Below are 23,130 nucleotides of genomic sequence, written 5' to 3' on the forward strand. Positions count from 1 at the left end.
TTTTTGTCTGATTTCAACCCTACATGTTATAAGCGATAGTCAGAATAACACAACAGATGAACAGGAAACTTTTACTGACGCTGTTTGAACACTAGGAGGAAAACAGTGGAGTCACATTAACGCAGGGAGGACACACTGCCTCTACAAATGCCATCCACTTCAGACAGACCTTTTTACACATTTCTCCAGCAGTCCTGCGGTGTAACAGATACATTCTGCAACCCATTAACAACCGTTACAATACATCTTTTAACGTAAGGCTTTTGTGTTTATTCAATGCACCAGACAAGACAGCGCTATTATCTTGAAATATTAAGACTGATAAGGCTGTTTTGGTCTGTTGTTCATTCTCTGTGCTGGTTAGAATACTTTCAAGATGATATGCTACTCTGCTGTCGTAGGATCAACCTGAAATTTGTGGCTCATTTGGCTTTCGAAAAAACAGGCAGATATGTAAACATAAAAAAAAAAAAAAAACAGGTCCAAAGGCATTCCTCACTCACCTTATGCATTCAGACTATCCTCATTTTTCACCAGGATGAGTTTATAAGCACTTTTCACAACTCTCAGAGACCAGTACGAACTTTGCCATGACAAGCTAACGACAACTAGTGTGTTAATGTGTACTTCCTGATTATAGTTCCATAACGTGCTTTCTAATTTGACTTTGACGTTGAATTTTACTCAAATATATGGGTTTAAAAAAAAATCTGGGACAGAAACTTTCAGATTATGACTCACAGAAGAGTAATGCAGTGTATCCCACAGGTTCATACAGAGACTATGTTTTATTTAATACAATTTATGGAGAATAAATGTCACTTATTGCCACATATCGTCACTTGGGTTGCTTTCAGTTGGGGGCAATACTATGGGCGTAGGTCTCCTTTGTTATTGGGAAACACTGGGTCTGTTGCATGAAATGCTTTAAGTATTTACTGCTTGCTTTGCCTGTAAGTGCAAAGACAAAACCATAATCCAACCAGCCAACACATTTTCTTCTGGTATTTTCTATCAATGTTTAAGAGCCTTTCCATCCAAATCCCTGTTCTCCCACCCCCGGCTCCAAACCAGACCCCTGTGATGATTATTTGACACTTAACACTCCTGAAGTGCGGAAATTTTGAGTGAAATGCAAGATCGCAAATATAGGCATCAACTTTAACGTTATCCTCGGTGGAGTCTGAGAACTGCATGTGCTCCTTGTGCGACTTCAGAGCTTGTTTATTTACAGTGTTTTAATGTGAACAATATGCTCCCAATGAGCCCTGTGATGCTGAACGCGGCGGAGTGTGGTTAAAATTAGCAACGCCTCAGTCTGTCTCTGACTCTTGGCCCCGCAGTGGCCTTTGTTCACTGTGATCGCTGACTCCTGCTGGTTTGGGGGAGGATGACACTCTCACCCCCGCCACATGTCAAGCTTTAGAGGCTGTGATGTCTCTATCTGCGCCGTCCTTGGTCACTGGCAAAAAGTCAGGAGAGTGAATTTTTACAGTAAAATGCACCCGAGCTCTGTTCCTAGTTTAAGTGAGTGCAGCTCTTTACTTCTCTATGATTACAAGTTTGGAACATTAAATAAAGCAACAACGTGTATTGTTTTTGTGTTATTGGGCAAAATTCTTCAACTTCATTGCCTACAATACAATCACAGCTAGTGTTGGCCCAATACTAAAATTTAAAGCCCAATTTTGATACTAAGGACATTTTTTGACAATAGACTGTAATTCTCAAGACAAAATAGCAGTAGTTTATTTTACTTTATAAGATTTTCAACCTTAATCACAACTGAACCTTTGATCACATTTTTCCACAGAAAGTTGGGTTTATTTCAAACTGCTTTTAGTTGTATGATTTGTCACAATGTGAGGAGCTCAGTCTGCTCTCTAATTAGAGAATCAGCTTTAGAATTAAAGCACACACTTTTTTCATTGGTCTGTATGAATTAAAATCATAATATTTTTATTTGATTTGAACATGTTTAATCACATATGAGCACAATTCAATATTTAGCCAAAACATAATGAATATGAATATACTGATACCTTCACCTTCCAGGCCTTCTCCAGCTCTTCTTTCAGCCCCTGCTATTTCTCTAGTTTCTCATTTTCCTTTTTCCTGATGTTCACTTGGTACTGCAATGTCCACCACGACGGCTTTACTCTGTTGTTTATCCACCACCACAATGTCCAGTTGGTTCACCATCACCATTCAGTCAATCTGTATCTGGAAGCCCCAGATGTTTCTGTACACTATGCCCCATTTGGTTATGCCGCTCCATGTCCGTTTTCCCTGCAGCATCTTACACCCTTCAGTTATGTGCTGGATTGTCTCAGGGGCCTCTTTGCACAGCCTACACCTTGAGTCTTGTCTGGTGTGGTAGATCTGGGCCTCTATTGCTCTGGTGCTCAAGGCCTGCTCCTGTGAAGCCAGGATGAGCCTCTGTGCTGTCCTGCAGACCAGCTCTCTCAAGCCATTGGTAGGATTTCTTGGTATCTGCCACTTCAGTTATGTTCCGGTGATATGTCCCGTGCAGGGGCTTGTCCTTCCTTTGCACTCCACAGTCTGAGACATTCACTGTACAGTTAAACATGATTATGTGATTTGACTTTAAGAAGCTTATTAGTAGTAAATAATAGCAGTAGTGACACCATCCTGCCTCCTTGTCCTTATAATGGGGTATTTGGGAGGGGGTCAGGGGGGCCATCATCAGTCTGTCTGCAGTGGTCAGTGTTGTTGGAGATGGGGGTCAGAATTCTCCTTGTTTACAGACTCCATGTGTTTACATTCCTGATGACCAGCTCCAGCTTTAGACACTGCTGCTGCTCCTATTTTGCTTAGTAATGGAAAAATCCAACCCAAATTACCCCAATACATCAAGGAGATTCAAAGATATTTATTTGGCCAATGTGTTTTCAGAGTGATGGCTTCACACAATCGGATACTTCCTTGATAGGCTGAAGTCTAAGAAATAACACATTTATTATAATTGTAAACTTGTTGTTACGTTGTAGCCGTAATTTTAACGAGCCAGTGGAAACGCAATTATATATTTTTCAATCTGATTTGTGTACGCCGAACTCAGGCCATAATTAATGAAAGCGGAAAAATGAAAACACTATTTCAGCAAAGTTATTCCAGGCATGTGGTTGTTTGACTGTGCGGGAAGTAATTTCGAATGAAATAAGGTCAGATTTTCAATATCACTTCTATAATGATGGGAATGTCATTGCATTACATGGCTGTCTCAGTAGTGAGCGAGCATGGACTGGAAATATGTTTATGAATTAGTTAGAGAAAGACACATCACATTCTGTATTAATTAAATGGACATTGTCAATATATCAGTGTTAATATAAGTATTGATAGTATTGAGGATGTCGTTCCCAGTTTGTCCTCAGTGCGTCAGATGTGTGTTTTTAAAAAGACTGGTGAGTTCAAACGGAAATCGAAGAGCAATGAAGCTAAAGATGTGGCTTTATGTTTACACACATTTAGTTATAGCTCAGTTAAATACATTGTGTGGTAATGTAGGAAGTATAAGCTAAAAAATCTATTTTGGGGAATCCGTAATGATAAGACTATATGGCTGGGTAATCAGTACTTTGATGATGCCTTTTACAATGCAGGTATCAGAACAACTCTTTATAAAACCAGTGCTGTGTGTTATTCTCTGCATTAAAACAATTAAACACAGTACTATTGTTCAGTAATTCAACAAAAGCAGGTTTCAAGGAGGATTTATATCAAATATCTGTATTAACTCACGTCTCAAGATCTCAATATCATCACTTTTTAACGAAGAGAAACATTTAACATGCTTGCAGATGTTTAAGCCAGATGCTCTTCCTAGTAAAAAAAACAAAAAACTGTGACATTCTCCAGGCAGACATTGGACCAGCTACCCACTCGTTACCACACAAACACCCATCCCACTGCACCGCCGCCGCTCCGCTTTACGTTCCTGCAGTAAAATATTCAAACCTATACCTTATTTTTCACACCTACTGATTATGAAAGTCTATATTTCCCCTATTGCAATAACATAGTGTAGTTCTGAGCCCCTGGAGCCTTCATAAGTAAAAGCCTATTAAACATATCCTGTGTGCATAAGTGAGATGTGTGGAGGAAGTGCTTTTGGCTCCTGTCAGCATTTAACCATCGCACATACACTGCAGCGTGCGCCTGGTCCCGACGAATGAACCTCACGTTTGTGGTGCCTATGTAGTTAATGTAGCCAGCACATAGAGCTCCATTGACTTTATACCTGGGTTTGACAGGAAAAAACTAAAAATATCACACTTGTAGCTGTAATTGCCAAGCTGCCATCTTTATAGTCGCTACTGTATCTGGCATAAGTAACCACCGCTGAATGTAATTGGTGTGTCATGTCACTTAGCTCCGGTTGTATAAATATAAGGAGGACTAAGTACCACCTTTACAGGGCCCGTGTAGCAGGGTACAGCCATTAACAGAAGTACATACACTGCAAAAACGCAAATTATGTTAAGAATGACTTTAATTTAGAATATTCTTCTTAATTTGAGAGATTAATTTACTTTACTAGAGCGCTGCCTATTTCTCTTAATCCAATATATTTCTGATTTGATAGTGGGCTAATGAAATACGACATGCCCTCTGCTTCAGTTAACCGAGTCAAAAAGGGCAACACTGGCAAAAACTCTCAAAACGTAGAGAGATTAAACCAACTCCAACATGTGTTCTTCTACATCTTTTTGTTGCTGTACTTACAAAACCTTTATTATCTCATTGTCATTTCAAGGCAAGCCTGGATATTACTATAGTTGAAAAACAGATTTGGATTTAAAATGAATAACAAACTCGCTTCAATACAATTTAACGTAGCAGAAATTACAGATACCTTGAACTAAAACACGATCTTTGATAAATGAAGTCTACTCAAACTTAGATTAATAATGTTTAAACATTCATACATTTATTCTCTGTATTTAACACTTTATTTTTCAATCAGTGCTGCTGGGACAATCTGCCAGAAGCGGTGGGGAACTGCAATGCAATACCCCGGGACCTCTCTCCAGAACTTGAGCCAGGATCTTGGCCGGGAGTACCTAGCGAGACTTAGAGGTGTTAGATATATCAAACATTATTTACAGTCATTGTTATGCGGCACTTGAACCTCAACCAAGCCTTTTACAAGAACCTTTATACGTATTTCAGATGGACTGCCACAATAATGTCATGTGAATAATCCCAAAAATATATTCACTTTAAGCCCCAGTCTGGTTGTTGAATCAAATAGCTGGCCTCGTGTAAGTCGATATGACCTTATAATCTCCAGTGTCCATAGAAGAGGCTGTTTGGATGACTGTGCTGCTGGCCCCTGTTTGGCCTGTGTTGTACTTTATGATTCACATAATGACTGCTGTAATAACTGCTTCCTTCAGGAGGAGATCCAGAGCTGTGACTCACGCTCTGTTGCTCTGTTAGGGACACAGCAGGCAGGAGCAGCTCAAAGGAAAAGTACTGTTACTTTTAAGAAGACGTATTAAGCTTTTGTCTGCTGTAAAGTTGTAATCTGTGGCACCTGTGGGTCATTGTTATATATGTTGGAAATGATGTGTGATGGTTTTGTTGCGCTGATGTTGCATTGCCGGACCATGTTAGCAGCTCCAGTCATTGATACTTGTATAGCTGATAGCGTGCAGTACATGCATGAATCACTTTGAGTGGGTTAATGATGAGGGGAAACCATTAAAAACTCTGGAACTATGTCTCCTTAAAATCATCGTAATTCACCAGAACATCAAGTAAACAGTGAAGGTATATGGTATAAGTGGTACTTCTTAGCTATCCCTTCATCTACACCTCTCAGTTACACTCTGCTCCAAAGACCACTTAGGTATTTGAACTCAAAATCACACATGACTAAATCAAATTGACCTTTACCAGACTTCACTAAATAATTTTACAAAACTAAACTTGTAAATGGAAATATAAATTACTTGTGTAGTTATGTCCCTGCCCTGCTCAGTTGTGACCAGACAGACAGAAGGCAGATTAAGTATTCATAAGGCTGGGTTACCTTGAGAGATGTTTTATAAATGACACTGGCTGTTTACAGACACATTCAGCCTCTTGTTGACTGCTCTTTATGTGAAACAAGAAACACAGGATGTTCTTGAGTTGGAGATGGAGGGCCATCTAACCAGTCTGAGCAGACCCAAGTGCCCCTCCATTATGAATCACAAATGGTCTTTTCAAGAGGTTTTACCAAATAAACTGATATTTGCTCATTTCCTCGTCTGAATGCTGTCCATAAAAAGATAATAAAGCAAGAGCCTGTTGCTTTAAGTTCGCAAAAACTTATCAAAGTCCATGAAGACGGGCAGGGAGTGACCTCTAGACTAACTTACAGGTCAGAACTGTGGAGACAGGAGGCCCAGCTCACAGTTGGCTCGTTTGTGATTGAGTCTTTAATTTACAGGCTGACTTGTCCTAGAACATCTCATACTGTTTGGACTTTTATTGATACAAAGCAGTTCTGTAGTTATTTGAAGGATAAATAACAGTTACATAACACAACTGGATCTCTTGTGTAATAAGTTAACTGTTTTTTAAGAAATAAGTGCCATTTTCTGTATCTACACTAGTATCGGTTAATACCAGGTATCAGCAGAAGTCAAAGCACCGATATCAGATATCAAAATACCAACTGATATCAGAACTGAAAAAGCTGGATCCATGCATCTTTGCTCACACTATAAATGTTTAAGGCATTTTTGGAGCAAGAAAAACATCTTCACTTGAATAAACACAAATTTAATATTAATATTATGGAACATTCCAGGTCCCCCACCCTCCCACCCATCATAAAATGCATATAGTGCATGTATATGTATATAGTGATCTTAAGGGATACAGGATATGTTCAGTATCATTTATTTATTTATGTTCTTTCATTTTTTCTTGTTTGGCATACACACTTATTAGCTCACCGCACTGGACCCCTGCTGTGGAGAAACAAACCTAACATTTTTTTCACATTCCCTCTTAAAAGTAATAGTTTTAATATGTTTTGTGCAGGGGACAGTGGCACAGTGGGTTAAGCATTTACCCACTAACCTAAAAGAATGTGCTTGACTGCTTACAGTACTTATGTTCTTGGGCCAGACACATTACTTCAGTCTAGTGTTGTCACAATACTTCACTTTTAACTCAGTTTAGACACCGGGGAAAAAAGCTTGATACTTTATATTGATTTTGACACCTCAGTTATTATCTTTTACAGTACATAATGTCATTTTCAACACAAGCAATATCTGTTTCTTTAATAGTACCATGTTGCTGTTTTCGAGTTCTGACATAGATCCATATTATTCAAGCTGTTCATAAAAGATCCAACTACTAGTTTTTCGGTGAGAATTGATATATATTTTTTGACAAACCAATTCCAGTCACAGTAAACAGTGTGTGCACCTGGTTGATATGACAAACTGATTAGTTTTAGTGTCTCTAACACAAGCAGAAGGATTTTTCAAAGACGTGCCAGTTCTTTGATTCAGTAATAGCTTTGAAAAAGAACTGAACTCACATGTGTTAAAGGGACATTTTTGTAAGTGCATTGAAATAGCCCATATAAATTCAGTCATAAGTGGTCTTCAGCACTTTACGTCATTGCCGTCACTTAGTACCATTAAAATGAACTATGGTCCACTTGCATTAGCCCTGTATACATTATATCACGGTACTTAATGTGTTGCGTAACATGTTGCCGATGTGTCCTGAAATTGGCAGTTTGTATGTTCTTGTCCATTCTATCCCGGGACCCAGATATATGTGATGTTTTCTGCATGGTGGACTCAAGGCGTTTTGAAGTCATGATCACAGTTTTGGAGAGTCCAGCATCAGTCCGCGGTTGCACTTCCTAAACATTTAGAGTGTGTGAAGGATGAGAGTAAATATCCCCGATGGAAGCAGTTGATATTTTTATTCACAACTTTCTGGAGACTCAGCCCCGCCAACAGAGTGTCCCTTCATTAGCCGCGGGCGCTTTGGGCACGAGGGGGGCCACATGCTAAATCCTGAGCTCATGTTGACGTCTGTGTTTCATCAGGACAATTTTTAGGAGGTTTGCAAGTCTGCACCGTGGAGCGGGGACAGGGCTGCAGCCAGTGACCGGAGATCCTGTTCTTTGCAGGATCAGAAAGTACATGTGAATTGGCCCTAATTTTGGATACTGTGCGTGCATTGTTTGTCATTTTTGCCCGTAATAGCAAAAGACGAAAGTAAACGTGTCAACTGGACAAATTGTTGTAGGAGTGAAGACGTTTGGCTGCTCATCCAATCCGCTTTTACAGTTCTGATCAGATTTCCGGTGGACACTGCCTTATATCTATCTTTTACCCTTAATGTTCATTTGGTTTCATTGATAATTGACACCAAAATCGACTTTTAAGAGCGTTTAATTGTGCTACAGTTGCTTCTCCTCGTCATTAACTTTTACGTTGAGTTATGTTTTCAGTGGTTCATGCATGGTTGAGTAATCTTTATGTTGTTCTTGGAGATTTGCTCTGAAAATTCCCATTTTTACTTCCTGCCCCATTCGAGACAAGTGCTGTTTACTTGCTTTTTTACAATCAGTGTTCACCAGCGTCATTTTTTTAATCCACTGCTTACTACCATGTACTGCAGTCATCCATACGTAGGGCTGTCAGCATCATCTGGCAGGGCGACACTTGTTGTATTGAGTTTACTTAGCATAGTGAGTGGTTTTCAGCCAGCTGCCAATGAACTGTTAGCATCCCTGACTCGTTTCAGATCAATATTCAAGTTTAAAATAAAGTGTGCCATTGATAAATACAATAAAAGTAAAAAAAAAGCATAATATATCTCCATTAACTACAGCTCCACGCAAACCCGATACATCTTGCTTTGTTCATACAGAAAAGCAGCTGGGTTGTAATAATTGTCGTCACAGCAGTGGTAGATTATTTGCAAACCATGCTATTTAAAACACTACATATAGAAGTCACTGAATGAACTTCTCGTACGTTCTAAGTGTATGTCGTAGTGCACAAAGCGTGGTATTTGTGGCGCATTATTAGTGTTGACACAGTGCAGCGTTCTCCTGCAGCTCTGTACCTGCAGTAATTACGCCGCCTCAGCCCCCTCCTGCGCGACCGCAGACCAGCTCCTACTAACCATGTGCTAAGAGCCAGTATTACACATGTTCTTTGTAATTAAACACTATGGCAAACACTTCAGTCCCAGGAGCTCTTTAATAGAAGTGAACTCAGCACCCTTCCTTCAGGGGCGCAGCGGGTCACAAACGGGGAAGTTTATCTGAAAGGTAAAGTTTTAAAAGGTGAAACTATTAATGCAAATGTTAGAAGTAACAACAAGGTCAAACCCCAGGACTGTTTAGTATGTGCACCAGCTGAGAAGAATCATCACAAGGGCATGATTCATAACTCATAGTACACATACACTAGGACCAAATAACAAAAAAAATAAATGTATGAGTATATATATGTATTTTTTACTCACTTTATCGAATATATCCATGAAGTAGATAACCAGCTTTTTTAAATCAAACTTTCTGAATGATAGCAGTCAGATAAAAAGCACTTCACTTCACTTAAGGTTTAACTGGTGATTTAACTGAAGTAACTTTCAGCTTTCAGCTTCTAAAATTCTTGGGATTTTCTAAAATTCCTTGCGTAGTGTAGCTCAGTTGGTTGAGTGTTCATCCACTAATCCGAAGGTTGATGGTTTGAATCCCATTCTTGGCATAAACATCATTGGTAGAGCGGTCAGTTCTACTAATCCACAGGTTGATGGTGCGATTCTAGCTCCCACAGATGGCTTCTGTTGTTGTGTCCTTTGGCAAAACACTTAACCCAGCTCGCCCCAGTGTCTGTGTACACCGTTGTATGAATGTGTGTGAATGAGTGAGTGGTTTCTTGAAAGTAAAGTGCTTTGAGTGTCTTGAAGGTGGAAAAGTGCTATGTAAAACCATTGACCATTTACTATTTACCATATTGTGACCTGATTAACAGAATAATTAAAGTAAGTAAACATTTTCTGTAGAATACTTGAGTTCTGTATGTTATTGGCAGCCATGTATGTTTGTGCTCCACTGGGTACGATTAAGAAATGAAAGAGTACTACAAACGTTTTGTCCTTAAAATTCAGTAAGGCTATAATTATGAAGCGACAAATGTGTTGGAGTGATAGGTAAACAAATAATCAAACACATTTTAATGAGTCTAACCTCAGTAATTTAAAAAAATCACAAAAATATCTGAATGCCAAAATATAAAACAGCGAGCTAATAGATTCTGGTTAGACAAGAGAAACTAATTAACTTTTGAATCAGAAATCGTATTTTTATGTTAAAAAACCTTGTTTATAGTTGCTGCTTTTATGATAATTTTTGAATTAAGAAAAGTAATCATCATAGTTGAAGCAATAAATAATCACTGTATGGATGTATATTTCTGTGTGGTCTTTTGAACTAGTCTGATTGTATCCTCCGTATCTCACTGTCTGCACGCATCAGTAGCTACACCTCGTATATATTTGTGCATTATTCGGGATAGGGCTTACGAGGGTCCCTGCTCTAATGTTCTATTTCTGTCTCTGTAGGAAAGGTGATGGGGCAGATTTTGGGGCAATGCAAACAACAAGAAAAAAGTCAATATTACCCTGTATTTGAACTGCGCACCTCCAGCTCTGTAGCTCTCCCTCTCCTCCTCAGCCCAGGCCTGGCTAAATACCCTGCTTATCCCGGGACATCCCATAAATCAGGGCCGGAAAGGCGCCTCCGACAGGGTCCCAGAGCAGCAGCGTGCCCTTTACATGTGGGGAGCACTTTAGAGTCAAAAGCAAAGCCCAAATTCAGTAATGGGTCTTCAGAGTAACTTTCCAAATAGCTACCTGTGGATGTGCCAAGTTTCATCCCAAAAAGTGTGTTAAATTATAATAAAGACTATTTACACAGTTTTGCAGGCATGAAATCCTGACCAGCGTTCCACCTTAAGTAAACAATGCACTTAGGCCAGAGAGTCCACATAAAATCTGGGTAAATAATGAGGATGGACTAAAGGATTCACACAATTTCAAGGGAAATTCCTTGATGTGTCGGCTACTCTTAATACTAATCACATCAAGACGGCAAAGGGGATCTTTTGGGATGTTTTTTTTTAACAATTAGAGACACAGACAAATAGGTGAGTGTTTGCACCTATACGTTGACATTTTAAGTGGACTAAGTGAGTTTGACGTCACCCACAGCGTTCCGCTCCAGTCAAATGAAGCTCATCGAAGCTAGCAGTTATAGCGGCGAATTTGGAGCCAAGTTCCATATTAGGAATTCCGACTGCGAGTATCATAGCAACCAAAGAGCCAATCAGGAGCGAAGCTGTTAAAGGTAATGCCCCTTTCCGCCTGCACCACTGGTTTATCAGCTGACGCCAGTGGGAGCGACCTTGAGGAAAGAAAGCAGCTGATTTGTCTCTTGTTATTGTTCCTATCTTGAGTTACGAACACAATAGCAAAATAAAAATACCGTCGATGGAGCCGGAAGCGCAGCCCATGATTACTTCCTATTTGGAACGTGGCGTCTCGCAGGTTAGCTATGTCCATTTATATATACAGTCTATGAGTAAATCGTTGGTTCTAAAACTCTTGAAATTAGCCTACCGTAGCCATTTATAACAATTGAAAAAAAACAAAAAAAACACGTTAATCTGGACATCCCTGGCGAACAAACGACAAATGAAGGTAAGGATGAGGAGGAAATAGTGTGTTCTCGGTTGAAATAGTCTTTGCTTTGTTTCATCGAAGAAGGCAGATGGTATGACAGAGGACAAGGGAAAACAGAGTAGAAGAAGTGAAGTGACCCCAATTACGGCTTTAAAGTGAGTGTCTTGCCTAATCACACAACTAGCCCTGTCATGATAATTACTATATCGACTTATCGTTCAATACGTGATAGATGGAGCAATGATTTTTGGGGGTCAATATTGATCGTGCGTAGCTTTTTCTTCGCATAAGTGGGCAATGTTGGAACTTCTAGCTCAGTATTAACCATATTCCACCCACTTTTGCCATAAATGCGACTCAGCTGTGCTTTCTTTGTGGTGGCTTTTCCGGTTAAGCAAAAATCTGGGAAAAGTTTTGCCGCTAAAATGTAATACAAAGTAGATTGATTTGTGTAAAATGTTCAATGTTTATGTGCACCAAAAAGTCAAAGATGAATCAATCTTTCTAGTCCCTATAGAACTTATTTGCTCTCAAGATCGACTTCCCCATGCAAAATAATACAAAGATGGCGTCGCTCATGGAAACTTACGGAATACGGTGAACAGATGCAAACCAATTAAGTGTCTTCTGTTTATTTATTGCAGGTAATTTTAACAATATTGTACATTTAGAATAGTTTTTTGGTGATAATCCTGCTTTAACGTTTTGTGTCAGACGCATTAATTATCTTCAATATTATCGTCTGTTTTTACTCAAGCAATATATCGCACGAAATGTGTTAAAATGACAGGTCTAGACAAAACAGAGGTACGCCCTTTGAGTCGAGCGGTTAATGAGCTGCCAATCCTCTTGTCATAAGACCTGCCCGTACCTCTGTGGGCTCTGTCATCCTACGTTAGGTAAAGACCAGGGAGTATCAAAAGCACTATCGCTGCCCAAATTTGCATTTTATGTCCTCTGCAGATTTATGCTTTTATAAATAATTGACACGGCAGATCAGAGGAGACTGTGTGACTACTTTTATTCATGATTGACCTCTGTTATTTCATATTTGGATCAGGTATCAGGTCCTCAGCGGATACTCTTCCATTTTGCATGCCGCAGTGAACAATAACCACAAGAGCTACGACTCCTGAGACCTCCCACCATTTTGTGATTGACTATGTTGACTGCATACTTAACACAGCCTGAAACTCGATATATTTGTATTCTCCAAATTTTAGAGAGCGTGCAGGTACATACATATTGTTGGTGTGATACTGAAGAGTAAGTGAGCTGCTGTTTTATTAATGTGTACTTTATGGATTCCTGTAGGGGAATTTGTCCTCTGCAAGTGACCCGCCCTTTATGCCACCGGGGTCAACCTGTGAGGAGCACCTGGGAACACATCTCCAGATCTTGAGCTAGGGTCGGTCAGGATTACCTTAGCAGGAGGATTTTGTCCATATTTTGGGTTGACGGGGGGAAATTGGAGCGCCCAGAAGAAACCCACCCAGACACAAGAAGAAACTCCGAGCAGAAAAGGCCACATCGCCCGGGAGTCAAACCCAACAATAGCTACTTTAGTATTTGGTTGTTGTTTGAGTGTTTATGACAACTCTACAACTTCTGCTGTTTCTCAATAGTTGTTTCTCTGATGCAATAGTTATAGGGCTGCAGTAGATCAGTTGGTAGAGATCATAGACTCTGCATTCCAAATAGGAAGTGATCATGGGCGCACTTCCAGCTCGACTCTGGCTCCAATTAAAAAAAACTGTCGCCCCTCTCTCCGTAACTTCTACTGTCACGCTCGTCATTTTCATTTTGTTCTGGTATTTTTATTTCACTATTGTGTACATAAACCAAGATACTGTATGAACAACAACAGACAAATCAGGCGCCTTTTTCCCCCCAAGGTTGCGCCCGCTACCGTTAGCAACAGGTTTGATTGACAGTGTCGCTAAGTGCCTGCTTCTTGCTAAATCAGCTGTACAGGTGGGAGGGGCGTTACATTCAACAGCTATGATATTTGCCAATTCCAAATATGAAACTTGGCTCCAAATTCGCTGCTATAACTGCTCTAGCCTCGATGAGTTTTATTTGACTGGAGCTGAACGCTATGGGTGACGTTACACTCACTTAGTCCACTTCTTTACACAGTCTATGGTAGAGATGCTCACCAGTTACAAACGGTTCACTCCCTGATAGCATCATTGCACAAGAAACTTTTGCAAAATGTGATGTGTTATTGGTTGTGTTTTACAAGCCATGTCTCTGTCAATCTACAAGGCAACTAAGGATATAGAAGAAACCTCTTATCCCCAAAATGTGACTAAGGAGTGAAGGAATGATTCTGAGAGTTCTGTAAAGTGCTTCAGAAAGTTTGTGGAGCGTTCAATGTCTATATAACTCTATATATGATTATTATTATTAGGTTGTGCTGCGTTCTTCAACTGTTGAGGAGAAAAAATCTTGCAGAATGAGCTAAAGTTCTGGGTGATGTGGCAGAAAGTGAACCTACCATTTAACTGTCTGACTATTACGAACAGATCATAAGCTTTGATGGGAGGCTAAGTTTGCATTATAGCTCTAATAGCACCGTAATCTTCATAAACTATTGCTTTACGCCTCAGCACTTGTCTCCCTTTTGTGCTAACCTCGGTGACACAGCCCTGGTGCACTCTTGTTGACACTGTGCAACTCAGATTGATTTTGTGTGTGTGCGGGAGAAAGCTGATTCGGTTTCCTTCTCCAAATAAGTAGCGCAGCATCCACCACTAGACTGTATTATCACATTTTGAATAAGCACTTTCTCGCAATTGCCTCGAGTAAAATTTTATGGGGCATTTAACTGAGCACGAAGCCTTCTGAGGGCAATGGAGCATAAACTCTCTGCATATTTGTTTGACCAGATTCGTCCAAGAAAATCACTGAGTTCAATACTTCGAGAATGTCAGACCAGCATTGGCTAGCTGTGCCTCAAATTACTGAAATGCTTAAACCATGAAGATGCAGTCACACTTGGCCCCGGAAAGTGTTCAGATTCCTTCTTTTCTGGTTTCGTTGTTTTGATTTTGTTTATTCAAAGAGTTGGCTGCTGTAACTTGTCCTCCGCAGCCATAATTCTTCAACACAAAAGAATGGAAGAGATGCTCAATGAAAAACAAAATCTTTTTATAACTGGGGCAGGAGTCAATTAGCAGGGCGGAATGACTGCGTTCTTCAAGGCAGCCCCTCTTCTGGGATGGAGAGAAGGCGATATTGATTATGACATGTTTATTTCCATAGAAAAGGCATCTGGGGTTCGCAGCCACTCAACTGTTTGTTGTCCATCTGTCTCTTGGATCCATATCAATAACTTATTAAAGCTGCCAGACAAGAGTTGGGAGAAAAAATCCAGCTATAGGAAAACAGCATTGAGTGAGGAACATTCACTAAATCCAAAGCAATTTAGCTCCAGAAACGTGGACTCTTAACAAACATATGTAAGTACTTTGATTACACGTGTTACTTGAACAAATATCAGAGGGAAAATCAAAAAATCAATACTGAAACTAGCATCGAAAATAGATACATTGTGATATTGAAATTGAAAAGTTTGAGTTGTGACGGTATCAACGCTATTACACATTGTAGAACACGTTACTCTTATGCTTTTGGGCAAGACACATCATTCCCCAACCTCCAGTTTCTGTTGTTTCCTTAACGCAGGTCCTTTTTGTCTTGTTTTACGTTGAAATTATTAGCACGTTTCAGGGTTATTGTATCAAATTGGCAAACTGGTCCTCAATTTCCGGTTAAGCAAAAATCTGGGAAGTTTTGCCGCTAAAATGTAATAAAATGTAGATTGATTTGTGTAAAATGTTCAATGTTCATGTGCACCAACAAGTCAAAGATGAATCAGTCTTTCTAGTCCCTATAGAACTTATTTGCTCTCAAGATCGACTTCCCCATGCAAAATAATACAAAGATGGCATCCTCAATTTCATGTTTTTATCCTAATCCGCATTGTCAAAAGTATCAAAATCAGTGTAAAAATCAGTCTATTGAATCTAGATACACACTTTAAGTATCAATACTGAAAAAACTAAACAAAACACATAAACAAACAGGATTTTTCCAGAATGGCTGCAAAATAAGTTTGTATCTGTATCAGAGCTAGTATAGGACCACATAGTAACATAAGGAATGGACATTATTGTGTTAAAAAGAGCATTTTTAATTCAAAATCCGAAATAAAAATCTAGACTAGTATCAGAATTCACATTGCACTTTTTTATTGTGACAGCAGCCTAGCCAAAACCCAATTCTTACATATCTATACGCTCAAGAAAGAAAGAAAGAAAGCGTGTAATGTATAATGTTTGTGTTGTATTGTCTTTTTAGTTTCTTATGAACAGTATAGTAGCGCTGCGTACAGTCCTACATCTGCGTTAGATGAACACGCCTACCCAAAATGCAGTTCTTATATATACACTCAAAAGTAGATGTATGCGTGTATGGAGTGTGCGTCTGCTGTTTAGACACATGTACAGTGTATCAGCGCTGCCTTATCGCTCCTGCATCTGCGTGAGGTGAACAGGCCTCGCAGCGTGGAAAGATAAAGCGCCCCATCTGGAAACATTCATAAGAAGATGAAAAGACTTGTGTCATAATGAATATTAACTACAGTGCAGACTTGGCTCTGAGAACACTGACAATAAGATAGATATTTAGACATGATTAATGCCCGTGCTATTGAAAAACACTTCCTCTTATGTGGGGAGACAGAACAGGCTCAGACCACGCACGCTGGGATTCTCATTGTTCTCACATAATATAAATCAATATTGGGCTCGAGGGAGGCTGAAGCGCTTAAGTGGCTTTGTGGAATTCATGCCACAGAACTGCCTATAATATCTCTGCTGCTTGTTTTTATACTGCAAAATAAATATTCAAGATAAATTGTGACGGTCCCTTAAGAGAACTAATTGATTCACCACAGGCTATATTGAAAGAAAGTCAAAATGAAATGTGGACTTTTAGTGGTAATGTTGTTTGCCTGTGTTCTGCATATTCAGCTGTTTGCACTGCGACATGTGCCCTAAAGCGGAAAACTGGACCAGGCTTGTACTGATTATTTACATTTACTTTAGTCACTTTTTCAACCTTTGTACAAATACAGCTTAATACATGCAGTATACTTTTGCTTGAGATCAGCGGTGGATAAAGTACTCAGCTTTGTTGCATAAGTAAAGGTGCAGATACAGAGGTAAAGAGCTACTCAAGTAAAAGTAAAAGTATCACATGAATAAAAAAGTAAAAAGTACAACTATTTCATGCAAGTGTTGTTCATTTGATAAAGTTTAAATGCAGTGATGTTGATTAAAAATGATACAGATGTTGGTCAACTGCAGAAATGTGAATCCATTTTGTGTATTTATTTTTGTTTGCTCAAAGCCAAAGCTTGAACTCGAAAACTTCAGTCAGGATGTTACCACGAACATGGTAAAAATAACCTCTCGATTCATATGAAAAGTACTTTTTACTTTTCAGTCCAGTTCAAAAATATAGTAGAGTTAAAAGTACAGATACCTGCTCTTAAATGTACTGAAGTTAAAGTAAAAAGTATCCACTGTAAAATGTACTTAAGTAAAGTACAGATAAGTAAAGTACAGTACTTCACTACTTGTACTTTGTTGCCTTTCACCACTGCTTGAGATTATTTTGTAGGAACAGCACTATTATATTCACTCATGAAGTTTTGGAACAAATATTTGGAAATTTGTGACTCCTGTGCCACACTTTTGTTTTATACACCATTGTGTGGGACTTTGGGAATAATACTACAATTTTCTTTTTTTATGGCCAGTATTAAAGTCAACACTCAAACCTTATGGCCCAACATATTCCAAAACTGGAATAGTTTATTCACCACAGTTTAATCCTTGGCTGCCTATGCTTTTCAACATATTTCATACTCGTATTTTCAAATGTATTTTTATAACATTCAAATAAAGACGGGCACTAACCCCAGTGGATCACAGCAAGTGGAACAAACAAAAACAAGGAAACACTAGATTATCACTGAGTTCATATTGTTGCAAAAATATGTTGTTATATTCACAGCTTCACCCCCACCCCTCCATATATATCAGAATCTAAAATACTACTACTAAAACACTCTGCTCCACCTTGTGATGTAGATGTTGACAGACTAATAATAAAATGTTACTCAAACATGTGTGAATGAAACAAAACACAACTCCAGGGATGATTTTGATGAGGTAACAACATTATAACATGGCATAAAGCTCTCAAGAGTCAGTTTGTGTAATATAGGACCTTTAAAGTGACAGTATGTAGCCTGTGCTCTGTTTATAAAAATATATATTACAATCAGAAATGACCTGCACACAGATGACACACACACGTTTGTCTCATTCTTGTCTCATGTGAAAACTCAGAACCTTCAAAATTCTCTCACTGAGTTGCAGAGGCTGTGCTAGCACTGATTAATGATTGGCTGTAAGTGCTGGGGTTTACGTAGAGAGGATTCAGATCAGAGAGAGGCGTTTTAGGTTTAAACCAACTGCATTTCGACATTGAAACTGGCAACCCAAATGAGAGACTCGTGTGAGGCTAGTTCTGCTTTTTGATTGGATAATGAGAACCTTCTTGAGAACCAAAACACCCAATTATAATAGAAACAATTTAACCACCATGTTCAATGTTTTTGTAACTAAGAATAAATCAGCATTACAGTTTTTATCAGTAAATGTATCTGTATTTGATTTGAACATTTGTACCTTGAATCTAGGAGCACAGACAGGTCATGTTTCTGAATTTTAAAATCTTACCTGCCTTTAAGTAATAGGCCTTTTATAGTTTGACTTGACAATACTTTGTAAGCGGTAATGGGGTCGATTTGCTAAGCCGTAGGTTTGTGTTAGTGGTCATTCTGCAGTGTTATCAGCTGGCTCCTGCTCCGGGTGCTGATAACACTATTCCTATGGGAGGCTGTGTAAACCGTGCTAAGCCGGCCCTCTCCTGTGCTCTGTGGAGGTAATCCTTTACACCTGGAATAGTCATCTGGATTAACACAGACTGGAGGCTCTCTATTCTCATCCAAAATCTAAGTGAGATGCTAAAAGTAATTGTATGTCCAAAAGCCAGGGATAAAATAATTATGGTAATAATTTTGTCAAAAGAGAATCGTCTTGATGTTATTTTGAAACTTAAACAATGAAACAATGAAAACATCACTTCCTATGTTCTGTTTGTCTGTTCTGATGATAAAAAGTACAATAGAATAGTCCAGAAGCTAGACCCCCTTACCTTTTCTTACTATTATATTTCATTAGTGTAGACCTAGGCCATTAGTTCAGAGTCTTCTGTTTCAACTCGACCCCATTGACCCCTGGTCTCTGGACCCACCTTGTGTGAAATTATTTGAGTCTGTTAAAAGAAGTGCTATAGTCACTTCCGGTGTCACATAGTCATGAAATTTGAAGAAAGAATACTGGAATGAACCTTATGATTTTTTTTTCAACTTATTAGACCATTTATTGAAAAAAAACAAAAAACAAAACTGATACATGACGAGTTACAGTGTCATACGTAAATAGAAAACTCCCCTAATTCATCCACTTTAAATTAAACCCAAGACGAGCTCTGTATCTCCAACAGTCCACCTGCTATAAAAGAAACAATGTTCCAAACTGATGGCTGTAGTATTCTCACTCATTTGGGTATAGCATACATATGGGTCACTCCATGGGAAACTTGCAGATTTCAGGATAAAAATCCAACTTAACTTTCATGGATTTTATTCAAACATGGCAGAACTAATGTTTATACATGAAATATTATAAGTGATAGTCTTATATATTTTAAAATGTTTGAGTTTTTGGGGGTTTAAATCGAGGGGGGAGTTCAGATGACGAGACCATGCACGTACATACTTTGTAACAGGGTTATGAAACATGGTCCAAATGATGCTGACATGGGTATGATGCTTAAATATCACTGTAGAGTCTTTAGCATTCAAAATGTTATTGGCAAAAGAGTTTGAAACAAAAGACTCTGAACTGGTAATGGCCTGAGGTGTACACTAATAGTAAGAAAAATAATAAGCAGAGGAGGTGTCTGGCTCCCGGAGTAGAATTAAAATGTGAGAGGATGAGATAACAGTGAGTGCTGTAAAGAACTTTTGTTTTGTACCCACAAAGCAGTACTTGCTTGTGTTTTCTTTTGTCCATGGACATGAATCTACCTTTTCCTGGAATGTTCCACAGTATGACATTAAACTTGTATATCTAGAATTTAATCAGGTGCAGGTGTTTTGCTCAAAAAATATTCCACCATGCATTTTTACTGTGAGTGTGGTCACCTCTCCATAGGTCTGACCTGTAACTTGGCCTAATGGCATTACCTGCTTGTCTCTATGGAGATAGACACATTTAATGTCACACTATGGAACAATCCAGTTTAAAGCAATAACATCTTCATGGAGACAAGCAGGTGGCGGACCCTCCCAGTAAAGTTACACAGTGCACTCTGCTTTAACACGCCTCTACACCACACTACACTTTGTCTACTCTAAAAGACCTTCAGCTGTGACATTTATTACAGTAACTTCATGTATTTTCTCGTTTTTTCCCGCCTCTTGTAGATGTGGACGAGTGCGCCGAGGCCATTGACAACTGCAGCATTGACGCCATCTGCCAGAACACCCTCAGGTCCTACAAATGTATCTGCAAGTCCGGGTACAAAGGAGACGGGAAGCATTGTGAAGGTACGGCTCTCGGTGAAACTACTGCACTTATGTGTGTACAAGTACTGAACATTAAACTGAAGGAGTCCTAGTTGTGAAGTGACTTTGAGTGCCATGAAAAGTGCTTATATGTTTTAAGTTATGATTATTAATAAAAGTGTGAGACTTCCTAGAATCAAAGTTGATATGTTATTCCAGTTTTCTTTAGGCAATAGGTAAAATAAGATTGCACTTTTGTACCTCCAGTCACCTATTCATACATATTCATCCACCGGAGTAAGCAGATAGTGGGGGCAAGGTGCTTTAAGTTCTTGCCCAAGGACACAAAAAGAGTATAGATACAATTATTGAACAGTGGTCGAAGATTTTGTTATTTAAGTAAAAGTATAGTAAGTATATTGGAGAAAAAAACCAAAAAAAAAAACTCAAGTAAAAGTATCACATGAAAAAATCTACTAAAGTATTAAAGTACCCATTTAAACATATATTTAAAGAGTAAAAAGTCAATGTATTTCACAAAAATTTTGAGATCTAAGGAAGCTTCAAATCTATTGATATTGATAAAGATTTGTGCTGAATTTTGTTCAACAGATACAACCGAATCCATAGTTGTTGTTTTTTTTTTTGTTTTTTTTTAGATTAATGTGTTAAAAATAAATCCTCAGCCTTTTCTGCAGGTCTCAAACTGTAATAAAAATACATCTACTTTTCAGCTCTTCAAAAATGTAATGGAGTAGAAAGTTCAGATACCTGCTCTAAAATATAGTGAAGTAAAAGTAAAAGTATCCACTCCAATTTACAGATATCTCACATTTTTACTTAAGCACAGTACTTTACTATTTGTACTTGTACTTCATTACACTCCGCTGCTGTTGTCGACCTTCGAATGGATAAGCTACGGACGACAAATGTATGTGGTTCAGATTTTAATATTTTTCCCAAATACAGTATATAGGAACGGTGCACTGCTCAATGTGAAGTAAAACAAGAAAAATATGTCTCTGCCAATAATATTTAGTTTGACTGTATACTCTTTCAGTGTATCAGAGAGCTGTTATTGTGCAGTCCCCTTTTTTCCCCCAAAGATCATGTATTTTCCATAGTTTACCGCTGATAACTGTCACTTCAGTTAAAATATATTAAAGTATAAGTATCTAATTGCTGCTACTCATACTACAGTATAACATAAGTACATAATAGTTGTCATAGAGGTTTATTGTTACTTATTCTAATGTTTAACGAGAATGAATTGACTAAATCTATAAGTTGTACAAGATATGATCATAAGATATGTTCAGAAAATATATACAGAACACAAAAACGATCCAGTTTTGTCACTATTCACTAAATTGGTTGTTAAAAGTTAAATGTTGACATGTAATGACACCGAATTAAAAATCTTTACATTTCAGTGGATTTAGCTGCTTATCTATTTGACAGTGAGCCTCTGGGCCGCTGACAGTCGAGATCAAAGTATGATAAGCACTTCTATCTCTCTCCAAGTGACTCATTAGCGACTCCGGAGAAAGAGCGGAGGACGAGGGAAAGTGGAGAGCCAGGTGCAGAGTGTTCCTTTGTGACGAGATTAAATGGAGCAGTAAATGTCCAACACATGTTTTAGGAGAGAATTAAGAAGGGACCAGATCTCTGCCAAATGTAACACTAGTAGTACTATAATACTCCTGCAAAAGTTTTACCGATATGTGAAAAATAGTGTTAACCGTCAGGGATTTAATAAAAACGTGGTGTAAAAATGCTCCGTGGCGGTCCGTACGCTTCTCGAGAAAGTCAATACAAAGGAATTAGGTTTCTATGGAAGTGAGTGAGTGCATTTTGATATATAGACTAAAGAAAAATAATATAAAAAAATATTAATATAACTAAACAAAGGTAAGTTTATTTGCATAGAGATGTACACAAAGTAATTCAAAGTGCTTTACAGAATAAAAAAGACATTCAAATCACAATACAGCAAAGCAAAACATAAATAATCACAAATAATCATCATAAAATTAACATTAAAAGAGAAAAGCGCAGAATAAAACCCTTTCAGTCGTATGCACAGATAAACAGAACCGTTTTGAGCCTGGATTTAAACATTGTCTCGCATCTTCAGGACAAGACTGTTGCAGCTTTTAGACTGGAACAAAAACTGGCAGAACTTTCACTTTGTTGTAGGGATGTCCTTGTTTTCGTAATTTGGAAAACTCGTCGATACAATGCTTGAATATTCGAGGCAATAATATGTGATTTTAATTTAATTCATGACATTTATTCTTGACCTTAATTTATTTAGTTTTATGCCTTTAATTTCTGTATTTTCCTTATTTACCATTATATATTTTATTTTTCTGAGAACCAAACCTCTCCTCTCCCCTGGGTCTTTAAAATCCACTCGCCTTGTAGTTATTTATATTGGTTTAGCCATTTTCTGGAGGGATGATGTTTAAAATTTTGTATTAACATCTCTGAAATAGATGATTTTTCTTGTTTTGTGTATGTGTAATTGCAATGAGATTTGCAATACAAGTTTATAAAGTAGGATTCAGTTCAAAGTTCACATGGTAAACAGCTCCAAGAACCTAACATTGACTGAAATATGACCTGATAAACCAATATAGACGTCAAAACTACAGGTACAACAACATGAG

The 23,130-nt window shown here is 38.4% G+C and overlaps 1 protein-coding gene across 4 annotated transcripts in view; it reads left to right on the forward strand.

The window, feature by feature from the left end:
* Positions 1 to 23,130, forward strand: part of scube3 (signal peptide, CUB domain, EGF-like 3) — a 147,969-nt gene that overhangs the window by 9,604 nt on the left and 115,235 nt on the right. For all 4 annotated transcript variants that reach the window (XM_033969920.2, XM_033969921.2, XM_055223327.1 and 1 more), the window contains exon 2: positions 20,378 to 20,500. In XM_033969920.2, the coding sequence (XP_033825811.1) occupies positions 20,378 to 20,500 (123 nt within the window). The remainder of the gene's footprint in view (positions 1 to 20,377; positions 20,501 to 23,130) is intronic.

Source organism: Periophthalmus magnuspinnatus, chromosome 7 (genome assembly GCF_009829125.3).
Source record: "Periophthalmus magnuspinnatus isolate fPerMag1 chromosome 7, fPerMag1.2.pri, whole genome shotgun sequence".
Classification (NCBI taxonomy): domain Eukaryota; kingdom Metazoa; phylum Chordata; class Actinopteri; order Gobiiformes; family Gobiidae; genus Periophthalmus; species Periophthalmus magnuspinnatus.